This window comes from Aedes aegypti, chromosome 1, assembly GCF_002204515.2.
Source record: "Aedes aegypti strain LVP_AGWG chromosome 1, AaegL5.0 Primary Assembly, whole genome shotgun sequence".
In the NCBI taxonomy this organism is placed as follows: Eukaryota; Metazoa; Arthropoda; class Insecta; order Diptera; family Culicidae; genus Aedes; species Aedes aegypti.
The window spans coordinates 11,384,449-11,406,974 of record NC_035107.1 but is presented as its reverse complement, the minus strand read 5'-3'; the positions used below and the strand labels follow the sequence as shown (position 1 = coordinate 11,406,974).

Sequence of the window (22,526 nt, the reverse complement as noted above, 5' to 3'; positions counted from 1 at the left end):
ATTCAAATCTAGTACGAACTATACTTCATATCTAGGATCAAATCCAAATTCAGATATTATTCCATATTTAAATGAAATCTGAATCTACTTCCATATCCAGACTATCTTCAAGAACTAGAACTAATGTCAGTCCCGAATCGATAACTGAAGTCCTTTTAGATTCTAATACAGATCCAGACTTAAGTCCAGATTCAAATTCAGATTATAATTTAGATCCATATTCAAAATTTAACCTTCGGGCTGTATTTTGTACAACAGTTGTGATTCATACACTCTTAAAAATAATGAGAATCATTCCGGACGTAATTCACATTATGACTGAATGCCACATGATGTAAGCGATGAAATGACGTAAAAATGGGTTCTGAAAGATGTATTGAAAGAAAAATGTAATTTTACTTGATGAAGGCCATGAAAGCGATGCCCGTATGATTGACATTTTCCGAATCAGACACCATCGTATTTAAAATGTGACACAAATTCACGTCCTTTGGCTCGCAAAAGACGTAAAATCGCACGATTTTTGGGGTGTGTGTATGCTATGATTTTGTAACAAAGATATCTATCGACACCAAACCAAAGTGTTTTCCTCAAGAATCTTCTTTAGAACCAGTGTTGTGAAAAACTCAATTTCTCACAACTCACGCTTGAGATTTTTCATATGTGAGTTGTCAATCATGCAACTCAGCAGTCAAAAAATCATGGATGAGTTGGTTCACCTTTTTAACTCATTGTCTCGTATTTCCACGGTTTACTCACACACGGCAATAATTTCTTGTTAGTCTGGTAAAATTATGTTAATCCTTTCAACAACATTCGGGTTTCACGAATTTTTGCCGGGTTTTGCGACTGAAACTTTTTTTAACGGTTTGAGTTGATTGAGTTGATTTTGCATCAAAATCTCAAGCGTGAGATTTGCGAAGCAGATCTCTAATGAGTTTGCTCTCATGGGAGAGCGTATTGATTGAGATTTTGAGTGTGAGTCAATCAACACTGTTTAGAACAATACTCAATAGTTTTTGTTTACTGTATGGCTCTTTATAATGCGGTAAAATCAACAAATGTACATAGAAATCGCATAATAATGAGTAGATCGCAATTTAAATCGGTATATCTCAAAATCCATATAATTTCGAAACATAGGGGCTTCAGTAAAGTTGTTCTGGAGGTAAAGCGCTATCTGATGATACCACATTTATTTCGGAATTTGACCGCTATGTGGCACTAGTGGGCATGGAACTTTTACTTTTGTTCTGCAGATATTTCAGGATCCTGAGCATTTAGAAGCATGGCATCTTCGGCAAAGTTGTTCAGTATGTTAAGGACTATCATTGTTCGAGTTAGTTGATTCAAAATTTTGCCACCAGGCGGTGCTAGTCAGCATGAAACTTTTGTTTTGCTGATACTTCAGGATCCTGACCTTTTAGAAAGATGATATCTTCGACATAGTTGATGCGTAGCTCAAGGACCATCATTATGTTAGCTAACCTCGAACTTCAAGGATTAAACAAAGAAAGGATTTGAGCCACTCAACAACTTTGCCGGAGATGCCATCTTTCTGAGTGGTCAAGATCGTGAGATTTGCAAAACAAATATTTCATGCTCACTAGCGTCACCTGTTGGCAAAATTAAGAATCAACTAACTCAATCACTTATAGCCCTTGCGCCACTGAACAACTTTGCCGAAGACGCCATCAAAAGTACAACGCGCGACTAGGGTAACGTATATAACTTGGACATGCATATAATTTGGACAGGCTGCTTGTTCTATGCTCATTTACAATGAGATGATAAGGAATTTATGTATGGAAAATCATGTATTGCATTATTAATACACTATGCTACTTAATAATGATGACCAATTTCATAACAATTACAAATTGGCTTCAAAAATATCAAAACTGTAAATTGTATCAAAAGAACACCTGTGAAACCTACGAATGCAAGAGGATGTATGTTTCAAGAACATACTTTAAACGCAATAATAGCGCTCAGAATAAGCATTCATAAAAAGTTTAAAGGCGGCAATATGATAAAATATGTCTAAACTTGAAGCTAAGTTCATCTAAAATCTTAACATTAGTATATGAGGCATCAATCAGGTGGTGTCCAAAATAGATTACGGTTTTTGTTCAGTTGATTTAATTTGGCCATCTGATGAAACGCACTGGAATGTCGCATGCATGCATACTTGCAGGCGTATTTCGTGGATCTGATGATATTTGCTTCCATGAAATGAAATTATAGATTATCACTAATCTACACATCCAATAAGCGAAAAAATGCATAAGTCACATGTAAACTCTTCAAACATTATGATATGATCGTTCTTTTAAGAAACCATTGAATAGATAGTGAGATAACGCCCCTGTCCAAATTATATTCACATGAGGGTGTCCAAAATGTATATTTGATGTCCGAAATGTATAACAGACAGGCAATTAAAAAACGCTATTTTGGCACCTATTGCTACAGTTTGTAAGCTTTTTCGCTTCAGAAACTCAGAAAACAATGATACATTAAGCATATAAGTATCATAACATAATAAAATATTAGTATCTAAGGCAGTTAATCGATCGCCGTTTCCAGACATATCCTTAGCCTGTCCAAAATACATAATTTACCCTACTCGCGTTACAATAAATCGCGCGACAACCGGAAGGTTAATACAAATCCAAATGATTTGGACCAAATCCATATTCAAATGTGAATAAAGATCCAAATCCAGATCAATTTCGATTTCAACTAGAAAGAATTTAGATTTTGATTCGATTTGAGAATGAATTAAATTCGCATGGTTGCCAAATTTGATAATAAAATTCTTTCAGAAACCGATTTGAAAAAAATAGACTCGCCTACTTACCGATTGATGGACGAAACGCTGGGAACGTTGTCATGGACGCAGATTCCATCCGCAAGCAGCTTATCGCGAATCTCCCACGCAAACATAGTTGGATTCTGCAGCTTATAGGCAGCTATTGCATCTACCACTGGAGGCGTGGCCACTTTCGGTTTGGATCCACCGATGACACCCGCCTTGAAGCTTCCCGTTTCATAATATCTGAAGGCGAATAAGCGTTCGATCGTTAATTGAAATGTAATTCATCATATCAGTAGGCCATGAACCAACCTGGACAGAATCTTCGAGACGCAACCATGGCTGACGCGCAGCTGCCGGGAAATGTCACAGGGACGGATTCCGTTGTGGGCGAGTTCGACGATTCGTTGCCTGACCAGGTCCGGTAGGGGGCGCCCATTCACGAAGACTCCACCCAACTGGTTAACTCCACCGTGACCTGTTGCGTGGAAAGTGCGGAAATTCGGCGAACAGAGAAAAAAGAGAACGAAAACGAAAACAAACAAGCGGACAAATCGCAGCCCGCAAAACGCACCGGGGAAGAAAGTTCGATTAGTGACAGTTCGACCCAGATAGGTTTGAATAAAATTCGAGTTAATTAGATAAATTAAAACAACAGTTGAAATCGTAGGTAAATGCAAGCGAACATATGGGAAATCTGAGGGAACGCATTAGTAAATATAATGTAACGGCTTTTCCTTGTGGGAAGAAACAGAAAATTAAAGAAAAACACATATTCATGTATGTAAATGAGGAGCCAGTGGCTAGAAAAACGGAAAAGATAAAAGTTCAAAAAATGTTAATCAAAACGAAATATACACACAAACAAAGGCGCAATAGACAAGATGTTCGCATTTACAAACGAGGAGCCTTTCGGGGGAGTTTGCATGTAAAATCGAGTGACTTCGACGACCAAAACGACGGATGTGGCTACAAAAGCAATACGAAAAAAAAGCAACACACATTCCCATCGTCCGGTCGGTCGGTGATCGTAAATTTTATCGAACTGAAAGAAACAACACAACGAACGAAAAGCAGGTCCGACAGGACAGGAAGAGTTCAAACTCATTAAAGGGGGATTTAAACGCAAGGGATCGACCCGGAGCGATCGCAGTAGTCGTGGTGAACAGTCGGAAGGTCACCGCCACCTTCGTTCGATCATGCTGCCGTTCACATTGCGTACCTACAGGTTGCTCATTTCAGTACGCGCCTCGGGTTGATTTTTAAATAAGCCTGCTATGATGTGCTGAGAGGAACAGCAGGAAACGACGATTCCCCCTGTTTTCGCTTTTTTCCTGGTGTAAATGTAATTTAACAGAGGTCGTCTTTGTTGATGATCGATTTTTGCTCATCGTTAACGGAAAGCATGCATTGTGATGATCGTTATGATAACTGCTCTTAGCGTTGGAATTTCAAGAGTTAGTTTAACCTTTTCTAACCGAACATCGGTTATTAAAGATTTTCAAATAACAATTTGGACCTCATTATGGAATCGGTTCACTTAACGATTCCGGAGTTATTACGGATTTCGTTGGGGAAAACCACTGTTGGATTACGATGTGTCCAATAATTTGAATTATTGGCTGATTATATTCGATAGTTTTATAGATGAATACTATCGATGTGCACAATCATACATAGTTAAGAATCTGTGACCTCTGAAAGCACGATAATTTGTCTATTTGTGCTAGATATGTTCTGGTCCCACGATGTTATCGAAAGAATTTGTGTGACTCCTCAAACCTTATGATTTGCCAAATAATGAATTAAATGATCAACAATCAGTATTCAAATATGTGTATCTATCTGCCGAAAGATAAGCAAATAGGACGGAATTTAACAGGTTTTTGTAATAATTTTGGTTTTAATAAGATTTTCAGACCATTCATATATGTATCCACGATAAGACCAGAAATGCTACTCAGGTCTTTCGGTGTAGCTATTTTTATGTGTAGAATGTTTTTTTTTTCTACAGAGGTCACATATAGGGGAACTTACGTATTGTCGGCAGCCTAAGCAGCTGAACTTTTAAGTGGGCAATTTTACGCAACAATAGAGCACAACATTAAGCAGGAGACACCTTAACTACACTTGAGCAGTCTTCATTTATTAATTATTATACACATTATTTTATTCTCTTAATCTTCTATTTTTCCTCACCAAAGTCACGAGGCACTTGTTCTTTTATCGGCAATGCAATTACTATTGTCGGCAATAAAAATGTTCACTTCGGCAATCCAAAACTGCGCAAAAACTAGTTTATGTATTGGTAACCTTTCGTATTTGTTGACAAATCCTGAAATTAAACGTCACTCATTATGTTTTACTCGTTGAAAGGGCCAAAGCAGAAAAATACAGACTACACTGAGAACAGAATTGCAGTTATAAATAGGATAGCAGAGAGTCAAATTGAATACACAACGCCACTAAATTTATGCAGACTAAGGCGCCGTCCACAAATTACGTAACGCTCTAGGAGGAGGGAGAGTAGGCTCAAACGTTGCGGCTCAAACACAAAATTTATTTTTTTCAAACAGAGACCGTTGCGGAGGGGGGAATGGTCGAAAATTGTACATTTTAACGTTATGTCATAAATGGACGCTGCCTTATTTCGTTTTCATTTATTTTAACGAATATTTTTTGTATTCAATCTCACTATGGCAGCATTTTGACTGTAAAAATTGCCATGTCATGGTTATAAACTTAAAGCAAGTGCGAATCCAGCCTTGAAGTTGCAGCGTGACGTCATGGTTAATTGATTCATAATATTGTGCTCTGCAAGAATAATCCACGGAACACGATTATCGGATTACTTGAATTTTAGAATTGCATTTGAATGGGTTATATGCATGCCCCTATTCGCTACTCACACTACTGTTTATTAGGGTGCGGCTTATTTTTCATATGCTCTCAAAACCAAAAATTCTTGAACTCTTATGAATTCAAATCATATTAGAAGAGAAACCTCAAAGTTTGAGCCAAAAATATTAAGATTTAAAGGGGGCGCAAGCGTCTTGAAGGTAAATTTTCAAGTTATAAAACATGGCCTTCAGTGAAGTCACCATAACTTCGGTATTTTCTAACCAATTTCGAAACTTTCACTACCATTATCATAAAAACACAATTTATGAAAACTTTGTAGAATATCAAATTTGTGTAAAATCAAAACTAGTTTCAATAAAAAGTAGTTTACTCCAAATGTTTCCTCATTTTACTAAAATAATATCTTTGTTTGACCATAACTTCATGAATACTCAATCGATTCCTAATCTTTTTGCATGGTTTAGAAGCTTACTTAATTGTTTTCATACTTTTCATACGCCACATTTCACTAAAAAAATGATTTGATCAAGTTATTCAACAAAAACTGACCAAAACCATGATTTTCTAACGATTTTTTATTTTTGTCAGTTAAACAATATTTTTGCTTTATAATGCAATAAAATGCTTTATAAACACATGTTTTATAGAAAAAATGTAATTTTTGGCAAAAAAACTTAAATAATCCAAAGAAATTTGATTTTCTCTTCAAAAAAATCATGTTTTTGGGTAGTTTTTGTTACAAAACAAAGCCAAAACCATTTTTTAGGAAAATGTGTTGTATGAACAGTATGGAAACAGCTTCAAAAACATGTACGTACAAATATTTGAAATAGGTTGAGTATATATGAAGTTATGGTCAAACAAATATGAATTATTCAGTAAAATGAAGAAAAATTTCGAGAAAACTACTTTTAACAAAGACTTGTTTCGATTTAAGACAAATTTGATGTTCTACAAAGTTTTCACAAATTCAATTTTAAAATTAATGATGCTAAAAGTTTCAAAATTGGTTAGAAATAACCGAAGTTATGGTGACTTCACTGAAGACCATTTTTTATAACTTGAAAATTCACCTTCAAGACGCTTGCGCCACCCCTAAATCTTAATATTTTTGGCTCAAACTTTGATGTTTCTCTTCTTATATGATTTGAATTCATAAGAGTACAAAAATTTTTGGTTTTGAGAGCTTAAATCTTAATATTTTTGGCTTAAGCTTTGAGGTGTCTCTCCTAGTATAATTTGAATTCATAAAAGCACACGAATTTTTGATTTTGAGAACTTTTGGAAAATAAGCCGCACCCTAGTGTCTATGCGCAATAAATCGCTAAAAGGTAACGCGAAATTGAAAATTCTACAGGCTATTTTTACATTTTTTTTGTTACGTTCATTTTATTCTCAGTGTATGAGAAAATCAGAATAGGCCCTTTGCAAATCAATGTACTTATGACTTGACACAAAAACATCAACCTCTGATTGCCTGTAGAACAACAGGAGTGTTGCCAAAATAGTTAAGCTATTGAAAGACGCATATTTTATATGTTTCTCAGTATATTGAAGTTAATGCGCTACAATCTTCAGATAAGGAAAGTATTGAAAGGCTCAATTATTACCAATGCATGCTTTGTTGCCTAATTCCAATGAATTAATTAGTTGTGTTCAATTTTTTCTATGAATATAAATTGTGAATAAAAAATACACCGCAATTGAATATGGTTTTCTGGCAACCTATACCCGTAATAAAAAGTGATTGCCGAGGAAAGCAAAATGCATTAATTTTGAATTGTGATTTGAAGCATAAAAAATCAGTATTTTCGAGTGTTTTATAGACAAATCAAAAGTTTAATAGTGCATGAGTGATCGGTACGTAGCTTTTGTGACAAATTGGTATTGGAGCGGAGAATTGGACCTTTCAATATGGTAAGTTTTTCTTAAGCTGTTCTTGTGCTGTTTTATTCGGCAGCTCACGAATGACGATAATTTCGTAAGCATTTATTTCATTCAATGATAAATCCCATGTTATATAATATTTTTGTGAAAGATGAGGTTTACATGGAAGATTATAGTTCAAGGAATATATTGAGTACTTTGAAGGTAACTATTGTTCCGTAGATAAATTTTAACAAGGAGGATAAGTTAGTGCTGCCGAAAATACCTTCAAGGTGCCGAAGCCATCATTTACCCTAGTTAATTTTAAATGGTTGAATACTTCGATAGTGTATGGAATTTAATCAGTTAACAAACAGTGGCGGAAATGTTCGCATCACGAAGCACCTCACGAGTGGAAACCAACGTAAAACAAACATGATAGACTCGCGAACAGGCTTGAAGTGAGTAAGTTTGCACCCGCCTGCTCGGGAGAACAGACCAAAAGAAATAGTCGAAAGGTCGTGAACACTTACTCACGAATAACTGAACAAGGTGTGATTTATTATGGTTTTGTCTGACAAATGAATTGTGTATACATCGAATCGACAGTGAACTACCAGTTTGTAGTCAACAATTATTGAAAACCAGAAATCTCGTAATGGAAATAGCTTTGTTTTCCCAAAAGCGCAATAAACTCTGAACAGCTTCGAACACGTTCACGAATCTCGTTAGCTTCGTTTACTCACGAGCATGACAGATACGAGTAAATCCGCTCTCTGATGCTCGCGAGCATTTCGATTTTGTTCCGGTTCAGCAGACATGTTCGCCACTTTACATGTCTCTTGACAAGTAATCTGATATAATGCATCATATTACAGCGCGGTAAATGGCTGGGCATGGCGTACCATTGGTACCTCGCGTACCTGCAGGAATAAAATAGACCCCTTTGTGCGGTCCTTAGCCTCTTGCCCAGCAACTCCTATCCCTACCTCCTCGTGGTACTGGCCGGGGTACGAGTAACCTTGGGGAAGATCGGGTAACCAACCCCCGGTGGGAACTTTGGTCGTATGCTGACAGGGAAGGGGGGGTTTGCTTTTGCAAACCTGGAGCGTCTGTACTCCACGTTAGGAGCGGCTCACAACAGCGTCTGTTCCCCATGTCAGGGGCGGCTGATCATCGTCCGAGTGCCAGAGAAGGACTCTAAGCTAAACTGCGCACTATGGCCCTCCGAACATTTAGGGGGAATGGTCCTCCGGAAATCTAGGGGGTTGGTGTCAGGCCCTGCGAGCCAGCCGTAAAAACACATCAGCACAGGAACGTCAACGAGAGAATACGGACCGGAACAATCGGCAAAGACCACAGCGACGAAAATGGACTAGCGATTGGAAACTCGGTACGTGGAACTGCAAATCTCTCAACTTCATTGGAAGTACTCGCATACTCTCCGATGTACTGAAGACCCGCGGTTTCGACATCGTAGCGCTGCAGGAGGTGTGCTGGACAGGAGCATTGGTGCGAACGTTTAGAGGTAATCATACCATCTACCAGAGCTGCGGCAACACACGCGAGCTGGGAACAGCTTTTATAGTGATGGGTGATATGCAAAGGCGCGTGATCGGGTGGTGGCCGATCAATGAACGAATGTGCAAGTTAAGAATCAAAGGCCGATTCTTTAACTTCAGCATAATTAACGTGCATAGCCCACACTCCGGAAGCACTGATGATGACAAGGACGCATTTTACGCGCAGCTCGAACGCGAGTACGACCGCTGCCCAAGCCACGACGTCAAGATCATCATAGGAGATTTGAACGCTCAGGTTGGCCAGGAGGAGGAGTTCAGACCGACGATTGGAAAGTTCAGCGCCCACCGGCTGACGAACGAGAACGGCCTACGACTGATAGATTTTGCCGCCTCCAAGAACATGGCCATTCGTAGCACCTATTTCCAGCACAGCCTCCCGTATCGGTACACCTGGAGATCACCTCAGCAGACAGAATCGCAAATCGACCACGTTTTGATCGATGGACGGCACTTCTCCGACATAACCGACGTCAGAACCTATCGTGGCGCCAACATTGACTCCGACCACTACCTGGTGATGGTGAAACTGCGCCCAAAACTATCCGTCATCAACAATGTACGGTACCGACGCCCGCCCCGGTACAATCTCGAGCGGCTGAAACAACCGGATGTCGCTAATGCGTACGCGCAGCATCTTGAGGCAGCGTTGCCGGATGAGGGCGAGCTCGATAGGGCCCCTCTTGAGGACTGCTGGAGGACAGTCAAAGCAGCCATTAACGACGCTGCCGAAAGCGTTGTCGGATATGTGGAACGGAGCTCAAGAAACGATTGGTTCGACGAGGAGTGCCAAGAGGTTTTAGAGGAGAAGAATGCAGCGCGGGCTGCAATGCTGCAGCATGGTACGCGGCAAAACGTGGAACGATACAGACTGAAGCGGAAACAGCAAACCCGCCTATTCCAGGACAAAAAGCGCCGCCTGGAAGAGGTGGAATGCCAAGAGATGGAGTTGCTGTACCGTTCTCGAGAAACGCGGAAGTTCTATCAGAAGCTCAACACATCCCGCAAAGGCTTCGTGCCGCGAGCTGAGATGTGCCGGGATAAGGATGGGAGCATCTTGACGGACGGACGCGAGGTGATCGAAAGGTGGAAGCAGCACTACGATGAACACCTGAATGGCGCAGAGTACACAGGCACAGAAGGTCAGGACAGCGAAGGCGATGGCTACGTCAGCACAGCGGACAGCGGAAATCAACCAGCTCCCACGATGGGGGAAGTTAAGGATGCCATTCAACAGCTCAAGAACAACAAAGCCGCTGGCAAGGATGGTATCGGAGCCGAACTCATCAAGATGGGCCCGGACAGGTTGGCCGCTTGTCTGCATCGGCTGATAGTCAGAATCTGGGAAACGGAACAACTACCGGAGGAGTGGAAGCAAGGCGTTATATGCCCTATCTACAAAAAGGGCGACAAACTGGAGTGTGAAAATTATCGTGCAATCACCATCCTAAACGCCGCCTATAAAGTGCTATCCCAGATTCTCTTCCGTCGTCTATCACCTATAACAAACGAGTTCGTGGGAAGTTATCAAGCAGGTTTCATCGACGGCCGCTCGACAACGGACCAGATCTTTTCCGTGCGGCAAATCCTCCAGAAATGCCGTGAGTATCAGGTCCCTACGCACCATTTGTTCATCGATTTCAAGGCGGCATACGATAGTATCGACCGCATAGAGCTATGGAAAATCATGGACGAGAACAGCTTTCCCGGGAAGCTCACAAGATTGATCAGAGCAACGATGGACGGTGTGCAAAACTGCGTGAAGATCTCGGGCGAACACTCCAGTTCGTTCGAGTCTCGGCGGGGACTACGACAGGGTGACGGACTTTCGTGCCTGTTGTTCAATATTGCGCTTGAAGGTGTCATGCGGAGAGCCGGACTTAACAGTCGAGGCACGATTTTCACGAGATCCGGACAATTTGTTTGCTTCGCGGACGACATGGATATTATTGGGAGAAAATTTGAAACGGTGGCAGATTTGTTCACCCGCCTGAAACGCGAAGCAACAAGAGTCGGGCTAATGGTGAATGCGTCGAAAACAAAGTACATGCTGGTTGGCGGAACTGAGCGCGACAGGACCCGCCTAGGAAGCAGTGTTACGATAGACGGGGATACCTTCGAGGTGGTGGACGAGTTCGTCTACCTCGGATCCTTGTTGACGGCTGACAACAATGTTAGTCGGGAAATACGAAGGCGCATCATCAGCGGAAGTCGTGCCTACTATGGGCTCCAGAAGAAACTGCGGTCAAGAAAGATTCACCCCCGCACCAAATGCACGATGTACAAAACGCTCATAAGACCGGTAGTCCTCTATGGGCATGAGGCGTGGACTATGCTCGAGGAGGACTTGCAAGCTCTTGGGGTTTTCGAACGCCGAGTGCTAAGGACGATCTTCGGCGGCGTGCAGGAGAACGGCGTGTGGCGGCGAAGGATGAACCACGAGCTCGCTCAACTCTACGGCGAACCCAGTATCGTGAAAGTAGCTAAAGCTGGAAGGATACGCTGGGCAGGGCATGTTGCAAGAATGCCGGACAACAACCCTGTAAAGATGGTGTTCGCCACGAATCCGGTCGGAACAAGAAGGCGTGGGGCGCAGCGAGCTAGGTGGATTGACCAGGTACACCAGGACCTGGAGAGCGTGGGTCACAGTCGAGGATGGAGAGAAGCGGCCATGAACCGAGGGAATTGGCGAAATATTGTTGGCGAGGCTTTATCAAGATAATTGATGTAAAGCCAAATAAGTAAGTAAGTAAGTATTACAGCAATTTTTGACCCTCCCAGAATACACAATAACTCCGGAACCGTTAGGTGAACTTTGTTCCTTAATGTGACCCTCGCAAACTGTGAAAATTGCCGGAAAATCCGGAAATACTCATAAACAAACATTGGGTACGAGAGGGTTAGTTTAACGTAGTTCTGTGAGAACTTCCTGATTTCTATTCGATAAGTTGTCATCTCTGTTTATACTCTGTTTGACTCTCTCAGGACTTGTTAGTGTCTCGAAAACAACAAACACGAACAAGGTGAAGATGAATCAAAGTTGCAACTCAGATTTTTAAGAGCACAAATTTGGAGAACCGGCGAACTGAAAACCTGATCGATTGGCCACCATCAGCGAGTGACCAATCAATCAAATTTTCAGATCAAATGGAAGTTCGGTTCTCCAGATTTTTGCTTCTTGAAGTTTGGTATTTGGCTTCGATTCAGCTTCACCTTAAAGGAATAAACAGTTAAGAGTTTTATTTCTCGTAGAATCTGACATTTCTCTTGGATTATTTATTTCGTGACAATACAAAAAGTATTTTTGGGATAAGGCAATAAAATGACAACACATTAAAGTTAAAATAAGTTAGTTTCCGAGTTCTATATATGTTTGACTTGCTGAATTCATTCATGATGATAATATCATATCAAATATCGGAAAACGAGATAAAAAATTGGGTTGAAAGATAAAAAGGTTAGAGAATGGGGGGTAATATTACCCTTCAAGACTACTTGTGATGTAATTAGGAACAATTTTTCATCAGATACTTATGGTAAGGTTGTTGTTGATTTGACAAAAAAAATCCTCGGAAAATGTTTCAGTTTTTCTAAAATATTCATCGTTTTGCCCCGAGGCGCATTTTACCCCAGATACCCCTATCGAGGCGAATTGAATACTTCCGTGGGATGAAGTGCATACAATTTTATTCAATAGTATAACTCGTTCTTATTTGTAAAAAGGCTCTTCCTCAATCACACTAGTAAGAAAAAAATTCTCTAGGTTTGTTACTTTGTAAGTTAGATTCATCCATCGACTTCTACACCAATTCGAAGGTGCTAGAAAGGTAAAGTGAAGTTTTAAAGGACAATGGAAGGAAACAAATTTATACTGCCATATATAAAACAGATTTCATACAGCTTTGAAAATGTTGATGAAATATTCATATTCTCTTTTTCTTTTTAAAAATACTGTATGTATGTTTATACGATTTCTCATAGAAATTTATCAGAAATTAATGCAGGTGCTCGTTAACAATTTTTTTTTTCATTTCAAAAAGTATTCCGAAGATTTTTTCAGTAGTTCATCAAGTATTTTTACGGAATTCCCAAGAAGTTCCTCTAAGAATTTTGTTTGAAACATTTAAAAATTCAGAAATTTTACAAGAGAGTTCGAAGTAACAGTTTCTCTAATAATTCTAAAATCTGTTTCCCTAGAAATTCTTTCAAGATTACCTTAAAAAACTTCAAGAATTCACCTGGTAATTTTTCCAGAGATGTCTCCGGTTTTTTTTAGGATGTCCTTCGAAACTTTATTTTAGGATTTATTTAAAGCTTGAATCAGGAATTTCTCCGAGAATTCCTTCAAGAATTAATTTCAGAGACCAATGAAGGTTTTTTCTCTGAAATTCTTCCAAGGAAATTACGCAGATTATTTTCACAAAATATTGAAATGATTTTTGAAAAAAATCTTGTGAGTATTTCTACAAAATCATAAAATAGACTTTCTATGAAGCTTTGTTGATTCTAAAGCAACCCTTGTTAAACAGAGGTTTCTGAAAGAACTTCTATACTTTTGAGGAACTTTTAGAAGATTTACTAGATACTAACAATTTATCTAAATAATTAAAAAAAGCAACAGTCGAATCCCTGGATAATATACTGTAGAATTTTCTGAATAATGACTGGCATAATTGCTGTAGTATGATCTGGAGTAAAACCCTAAAAAAACTGTCGCTGAAACAAAAAAATTGAAAAAAAGAAAGAAATAGAACGAATTGCAAAAGTAATAAAATACTAATGAAAATCCTAGGAAAAAGTCTTGAGTAACTTAATGAAAAGCTCTGGAATTCCTGGAAGAGTACTTAATAGATTTCCTCGAATACCCCTCCAGGAATTTTAAGTTCAATTTCTTGGAGTATCTACAGAAAAATTCTTGTAGAAACCTAAATGAAAATTCCGAATCAATGACATAAGGTCGAAAGACTTTTCGCCAAATGACATTTACTTGAATGACGTTTAGTAGAAAGTATGTTTCGTCGAACGTACATTTCGGGAATGGACATTTGGTCGAAAAGTTTAATTGCAATAGAAAACATATTACATCTGGTCGAACCGACATTTTATCGAAAGAACTTTTTCTCGAATCTAAATCGGATAAAAAGAAAGTTTAACGCGTACTTCGAATTATCGTCGAGATTACCATTTTGTCTCTTATACATAGAATGAATAAATAATTGGGAACAGTACTATTCATTTGTCCAGCATTTAATATGTGTTTAGCATTATTTTGTTATCCAATTTAATGAACTATACACTCCCAACATATTGATCCACTCCTTGCGTTTTTTACGTTTTATACAACTTTTTCATTCAGACTTGTTCTGCGAGTCGAGAAGAGTTGATCTCAAATCGAAGCAAGCCGACTTTCGTCACTTCAATTAATTCAGTGGTTCCCAAACTTTTCAGAGTTGCAGTCTCTTTGAGCTTCCAAATCATCAAAATAAAGAATCTTATTATTAGGTCATAGTGGCAAACATAAACCTCGACGAATAATCTTACAAAAAAGTCGTCATGAACATACCATGAATTGTTCAAAAATCTTACGCTGCTTCATATTTAGGATCACCCTTGAAACTCTCCAAGGATCTTAAAATAATACGCAAAGCACCATTGGGTTTTGCATCGTAGAATTTATGTATATGTATATAGAAGTTAGAGAAAAAACTGATTCTTTTAAAAAGTCAATTTGGACAAATTGAGATGTAAAATTGTGAAAAATAATAGAATCGTTCTGGTGGGCTTCGATCCCACGACCAAGCATGGGAAAATAGCTGAATCGTACTGGGTGAAATGTAGCATGAAAGCATCGAAATCGATTGTGTAAAAGCGAGAATCGGAAGGAACACGAAGAGAAGTGAATACCAAAACACATGTGTCTGCGAGGCACGAGTGAACGCATTTAGCACCCAATCGCTGAATGCATTGAACTGAGTGAGCGGATTCCCACTCACTGAATCATTACGTGGTGTGGATTGCCAGTCAGTGAACGCTCATCAGCACTCAAACCCGAATGCCACTCGAACGGGATCAGAATGTAAACAATCATTCGGTATTGCATTCGGCTGCTTTCGGCTTCAGAATCGGTAGCGACTCAATCAGTTGCCGTTTTTCGTTTTTCTCGTGCTCGCCGAAGAAGCAGATTGGGTACTGGAAATTGAAACGTCCAGCTTGGTTAAAGCAACGGCTTTCTCGCTCCCGACCGTGCATGGAAGCGAGTGAGGGAAACGAAATAGTTGAGTGAGTGTTTTCCATGCTTGCCCACGACTCCCAATACGCTAGACTTGGCGCGTTAACCAACTACGCCACATAACGAGTAACGATTCTGCATGTGCATGTGGCACAAACAAGGCAACAGTGCGACGCTTAAAATAAAATCTCTCACTGTTGTTCGTAAGCACGCTTAGGAGAGTCGAATTGGGCATCTTAGAGAGCCGAAGGAGATGTAGGGTTGTGAAGGAGAAAATGGGGTCGTGACGGACTTTGGTTTCAGGTTGGCCGATTGCGCTGCAGAATCGTTACGCGCCCAGTCTAGCGTATTGGCAGTCGTGGGATCGAAGCCCACCAGAACGATTCTATTATTTTTCACAGTTTTACATCTCAATTTGTCCAAATTGACTTTTGTGTCTACGACCTTCAGGTATTTTCAAAACACCGTCGGCTGGTTAAGCCGTAATAGACATGACAACCCTAGTTGAGTGATTCTTTTAATCAAGCCACAGTCAAATATGGCACTATAAATTCACACACATTTTACAAAAAAATCTGTCAAAAATTGCGAGAGTCCATAAAGTCCTTAAATTAAACAAGCATTGCCAATGCAATAGAACATTCAAAAACTACAGAAAGAAAAGGCAAACAAATATAATGAGTCTTCAAAGACGGTTCCAATATTTTTGAAATATTTGACCAACACTTAATGCAAATAAATGAATAAAAGCAAAGGGAATAGTGTCGCTTCGTAAAAGAAATCCAGTTAGTTAGTCGTGTTATTACCAGATCTTCATCGAGAATTGCTTTGTTGGCATTGAGGAAGAGATGTTGAACACATTGTGCAGAATAAGCACATTTTTCGGTTTTATTATTTTCGATCAATCTTTTTCTCCGTGCTCTCATCATAACCATTCAAAGCTTCCACTGCAAACTCTGTTATTCATCCGAAATCATTCACACAGTCAGCGAAACCATATATTTGCTCACGGAATGTTGCTAAGCTGGAAGTCACAATACGCAGAATGTATTCTGTTGTCGACACTTAAAATTTACTTCGCCATGAAGGTTTTCCTAAAAGCCTTTTTTCTGCCGTATTAAGTCTGATTTGCGCATTCCAAAATCTTACTCACATCCGTTAGCTTCCAGAGCACCCTTTTCGAATGCTTCCATCAGATACAAATCAGCAGGTCATTACAAAGAACATTAACGTTTTGAAAGAATAATGAATTCAGAAAATCATTATGTTCACGTCGATGAGAAACAAGATATCTGGTTGAGCAGAAGCAGTGGTGTTATTTTAAGAAAATAATAAATTACACTGCGGAACACGTTATTTTCTCAAGCACCAAAATACCGCTATTTACTATATTAAGGGTTGCTGAATCCATTGTCGTTTTCAAAAATATCATAGAACGTCTAGTTTCTAAGATAATGGGTGATATGAATAAAAAACTTTAAACTTTACTACATGTAGCATCTACTCAAAAACAAAATCCACAAAGTTTACTTCACTTTTGGTATGAATAAAAAACTTTTCGAACATGTAGTACTCACTACTTTCGAACATGAGCAGTGACTGAAGCTGCACGTTAAGAAATTTCCATTCAGAGTGCAGAATGATTCTGCACGTAAAGAACAATCTATTCAGAGTGACGCCAAAAATTAATACAATCATGCATATGAAGAAAATGCATGGAATCTAATCGATTACGCGACAATTTGCACAAATCATGAAGGTGCTGTTATTTGACAAAATTTGTAGTGTAATTTTGCGATTAGTCTGGTATTCTCTTTATGTCTATGATTTTATGATGATGGTACATCAAAGAATTTTCTGGGTGGTTTTCGGCCTTCGCCAACGCCAGTGATTGATGATTTTTTAAATACTAGCTTAACATCTATGAAGAGATCTTGAGATTACAGCTATCAAATTTGGAACAAAATATTTTCTAGCACCAGTACTGAGATTCTGGTGAAATTGCGGTAGAATTTTGATGCTCCTCGTGTGTTTTCTTAACAGCATGTTGAATTCCGGAAGTTCTAAGTATTTCTGCGATATTCTCGTTATTTTGGTGGGGTTTCTGATAGTATCCTTGGAATGTCTAGAACTTAGAATGTCGAGATTTTTATGGGAATTTTAGTGATTCCATTGGTAGTCGTTAGAGTTCAATGAGGATCTCCCCTAAAACACCAGGGTTCCCTTTGAAATTATCAAAATTCTTGTCGATTTCACAAAAAATCCCATTGAAATCTATAAAATATTTACCGACATTCAAATCGTTTATATTAAAGCTTTGCTTTGAAATTCCAACGGAACTGGAGATCAACGGAATCTCAAAGGTTTTTACAATAATTACGAAGATTGATTTTCAGAATTACAAATATTCACACAATAATTCGCAGGAATCCCACCGCAATCTCATAGATTCTTACAGAAATACCGTCTCAAAGATACCCACAGAATTCCAAAAGATTAATATTCGGAATCCCATTCCCACCCCAATTCTAGAGTTTTTACCAGATTCCTAATATTTCCGCAATATTCCTAGAATGGTATTTAAACTTCCAGAATTATCATAAAAAATCGGAAACTCAAAGTTCCTACAGGAATTCCGGATTTCAAAAGGAAATCTGAGATGTCAGAGTTTACAAGTTAAATTCCAAATTACATTATAAATATCTGAATTCCTACCGACAACCTAAAATTCCTAGAAAATAACATAATTATCGTAATGCCAGAATTCACACGGATATTACAAATTGCTACTGCCGGTAATCTTACCGGAATCTCAGCATTGGCGGGGCGAATGTTTTCGTAACCTCAGAATTCCTAAGCAAAACTCAAAATACCTTCCGAAATATCAAAACTCATATCGTTTTCCCATGATTTTTACTCAAAAGTAAATTATTCCATTCAATTCCGCAATCTTAAAGCATGTGTAGCAACCTCTGAAGCTAACTACCAGTAGCTTTGTAGTAAATGCTACCTTTATTCATAGCAATGCGTTATTTGTAGTATGTTCGAAAGGTGTAGAAAGGAAAATGACACAAACATGTTCCACTCGTGTTCCACATATAGCGTTTACTACCGAGAATGTAGTAAACTCAACTTTACTACATTTTATTCATACGACCCAATGACTGATGAATTTGCAAAATTTGACTATTTCATCCAACTTGCATGCAAGTTTACCAGCTTGTATGGCAATTTATTCGGTTAATTCGCCACAGAATTTAAACTTCATGTACATAACAATTATTATCAACAAAGTTCTTAATACTTTCGATGCTCAAAAATTATTTTTGTATTTCGCCATATGAGAGAAACGAAGAATTTTGTATGGAGACTGCAAGCATGCCGGAAAAATCGATTAATTATAAATTTAATCGTGAAATTACAACCAAATTTTATCTTAGATGAAAGTTAATGTTATATATTGCATGCTTGGTAGATTAGATCACAAAAAAGTTTGATAAATCATACTTTAAATTTTATGTGTACATCAATGAAAACAGTGTTTCAAACAACTTTGGCGACCTGTAGCCTAAAATTGTGACGTGCTGAAACATTTCTGAGAACGGCATCAGATACAGCAATCCCAAATCTACTAGAGACACATAATTTGATCTTTGAGACAAGCAAAAATATTTCAGACAATGTGAAAAAAAAACATGTACAAAGTGTATTCGAATAACCATCCAAATTTTCGACATTTGTTTAGCTTCGAATGACAAACCAAATGAAGTAAAGATTAGACTCGGAAAAATGAGACACTTTGCTTTGGGTGTAACTTTTTATCGTGCGTGGATAAAACATAATGAAACTTTGAGTAATACTGGTTTAGAGTGTTATGTTTACATGAGCAATTTTTTTTTTTGCGATCTGTCAAGTTGTTTTCAAGATGCATTCGAAACAAGAAGAGTTACGCCAAAAAATCTTGGGTGCAGTGATCGATAATCCTGATCAGTCGCACAGATGGATCAGCAAAAGGCTTGGAATCCTCCATTCCACCGTGTCCCGCGTTGTGAATATGATTGTGGAGACGAAGACCACGCACTGAAAGCGGCCGAAACCCGAAAACGGAATACCCAGAGAAGGCGCGGAAGATAAGGCAGTACTTCAAGAATTACCCCAACCTGTCCACCCGAGACATGGCTTCGAGGTTCTTTTTTTGGAGAAGTTCGAACCAAGTTCAACAACCAGTACAACCAGTCTTGTCATAAACGACGAGGTGTACATCGAAGCGGACACCAAACAAATCCATGGCCTCGAGTTTTTTTTGTCGGTGCGTCCCGCTTGGAGGTTCTGGAAGAGAAAAATTGACAAATTCGCGAAGAAGTTGTGGCAGGCGATCTGCAAGTGCGGACGGTACAGCAAGCCATTCGTTACAACCGGCACCATAAACGGGCAGATTTATCGAGAGATATGCTTGCAGAAGCGCTTCGCTGCCCTTCCTCCGCTCTCACCGTGGTCCCACGCTATTCTGGCCGGATCTCGCTTCGTGCCATTACGCCAATCCTGTGATGGATTGGTACGAAGCGAAGGGCGTTAATGTGGTCCCGATAGAGGCGAACCCGCCAAATACACCAGAACTTCGTCCAATCGAAAAGTTTTGGGCGATAATGAAGAAGAAGTTGAAGAGAAGCGCAAAACATTCAAAACCGATGATGCTTTGAAGAAAAACTGGGATAAATTGTGTAAGAAAGATGGCCAAAGCCTCGTCCAAGATGTCATGAGCAGTATTAAGAAAAATGTACGAGCATTCAGCTTGGGGGAGGTAATTCAATAAATAAATTACGCCGAAACATAGCTAATATATAGTTATTTAATCCCTGAAAATTTGAGAAGTACAGTAATATCTCGATTAAATCACGAATCCAAAATTTTTTGGCGTGATATACCGAAACGTGATATAATGAAAATGTATTTTTCTACCATATAATATTCAGCTTTTTGTTGAAAAAATAAAGCGAATGACATGAAAAGCAAGCAAGAGGTGGGTCAAATTGATATAAGTGGATTCTTTGGGATTATTGATGCGTGATGAAATCGAACAGAAAATCGTGCTAAAATCGAGTAATAAATTAAAACGAGCAGTGATAAAATCGAGAAACTGCTGTATCCTATTTAAAATGAATTTTTGGCGATCATTTTTCTGTGTCTCATTTTTTTTTCGAGTACATTCTTTATGATGCTTATCCTTTCGGTAGTCGCGCGAATTTTTGTAACGCGAGTAGTCACGCGTTGTAATTTGTACAATACCCTTGGTTTTGCGAATATCCCAGGAGTCTGACCACTTAGAAAGATGATGTCTTGGGCAAAATTGTTCAGTAGCTCAAGGGCTATCATTTTAGCCAAGAAATTCGGGATTTTGCCTCTAGGCGGAGCTAGTGAGCATGAAACTTGTGTTTCACAGATCTCAGGATCCTGACCACTTAGAAAGATGGTGTCCACGGCAGAGTTGTTCAGTAGCTCTAATTCTTTCTTTGTTTAATTCTTAAAGTTCGATATTTTGTAAAATCATGATAGTCCTTGAACTTCTTAAGATCAAGATCCAGCAGTATCCGCAAAAGCGGCGCCTGGTGGCAAAATATCCTATTTCTTGGCTCAAACAATGATAGACCTTGATCTACTGAACTACTTTGCCGAAGACACTATCTTTCTAAGTGGTCAGGCTCTTGAGATATCTGCAAAAGTTTAATGCTCACTAGCACCACCTGGTGGAAAAATTTTGAATCAATTAGCTCGAACAATGATAGTTCTTGAGTTATCGAACAACTTTGCCGAAGACGCCATCCTTCTAAATGGTCAGGATCCTGATATATCTGCAAAACAAAAGTAAAATTTCCATGCCCACTAGTGCCACCTAGCGATCAAATTCCGAATTAAATGAGGTTCCATCCAATAGCCCTTTACCTTTTACCAGAACAACTTCACTAAAGACCCCAAGTTTCTATATTATCTGGATTTTGAGATATATCTATTTCAAACTGTGGTTTACTTGAACCGTATATAGTGCGTTCATTATTATGCGACTTCCATGTACATTTGTTGATTTTACCGTATTATAAAGGGCCACACTGTTAATAAAACCTGTTGAGAAGGGTTCTTAAGAAGATTCTTGAGGAATACATTTTAGTTTGATGTCGATAGAATTCTTCGTTGCAAAATGATAGCATATAAATCACAACTGTTGTACAAAGTACAACAGCGCGACAGCTCGAAGGTTAAAACGAAGACGAAAGAAGACCAAATGTTCTTACGATCAAATGTCATTCGACCAATTGTCGTAGGAATCTTTGGAAAATTTCGTAAAGTAGCAACTGGAGGAATCAGCACAGACAAACAGACGTCACACTCTCATCATTTTGCATCGACCACCTTTTTAACGGTCGCTTCAAAAATATGGTAGGTGGCCAATCCGCCACCTGCAGCGCTCGCATCGTTTTTGTTCGCGTTTGACGTTTATACACTACCGCCATCTGTTGGCCTGTCGGCCAAACACACTAATTTTAGCATTGGGCGTACATGTCCTCGTGACTATGATTTTAATCGAGATTTGTTCTAAGTGTTACGTCTGTTTGTCTGTGGAATCAGTTTAAGAATTAGTGCAAACATTTCTGACTCAAATCCAAGCATGATCGAATTTTGTTAATGTAATCCGGCCATTAGCGAATCATATTGATATTTTTAATTTGACCAAATAGAAAGAACAAAGAAAAAATATCAATGTTTCCGATTATGTTATCACGGTGCTCCCCTGACCGTTATTATCAGAAAAAAATCTCCATCAAATCTGTGCTCACCAGTCGTTTTCTATAGCTAAGCTGCATGCCCGAGCAAAGTCCAACATCAAAATGAAAGCAAGTTGAAAATATATATTGTTTTCAGCATCAAGTTGATATCATAATTTGATATCAATTTATCAATGAAATATTCGATATCATATTTTGTTTTCGTTTTGGCTATCATTTTAAATTTTTGTTTATATTTTTTTTTTATTTAATTATAAGTTTATTCGTGCTACATGTTTAAATACTATGAGAATATAAAAATAAAGCATTTATCTAGTCACAGCCACCCCAAGTAACAATGAAAGCTGAACAGCAAGAGTTATTTCTGAACATTGGCTGAACAATAGTGTACA

At 38.7% G+C, this 22,526-nt stretch overlaps 1 protein-coding gene across 1 annotated transcript in view; it reads right to left on the bottom strand.

The window, feature by feature from the left end:
* Nucleotides 1–22,526, bottom strand: part of LOC5574324 — a 98,296-nt gene that overhangs the window by 16,953 nt on the left and 58,817 nt on the right. The window contains exons 3-4 of the mRNA XM_021838897.1: nucleotides 3,131–3,296; nucleotides 2,864–3,061 (exon numbers count right to left, since the gene is read on the bottom strand). Of these exons, the coding sequence (XP_021694589.1) occupies nucleotides 2,864–3,061; nucleotides 3,131–3,296 (364 nt within the window). The remainder of the gene's footprint in view (nucleotides 1–2,863; nucleotides 3,062–3,130; nucleotides 3,297–22,526) is intronic.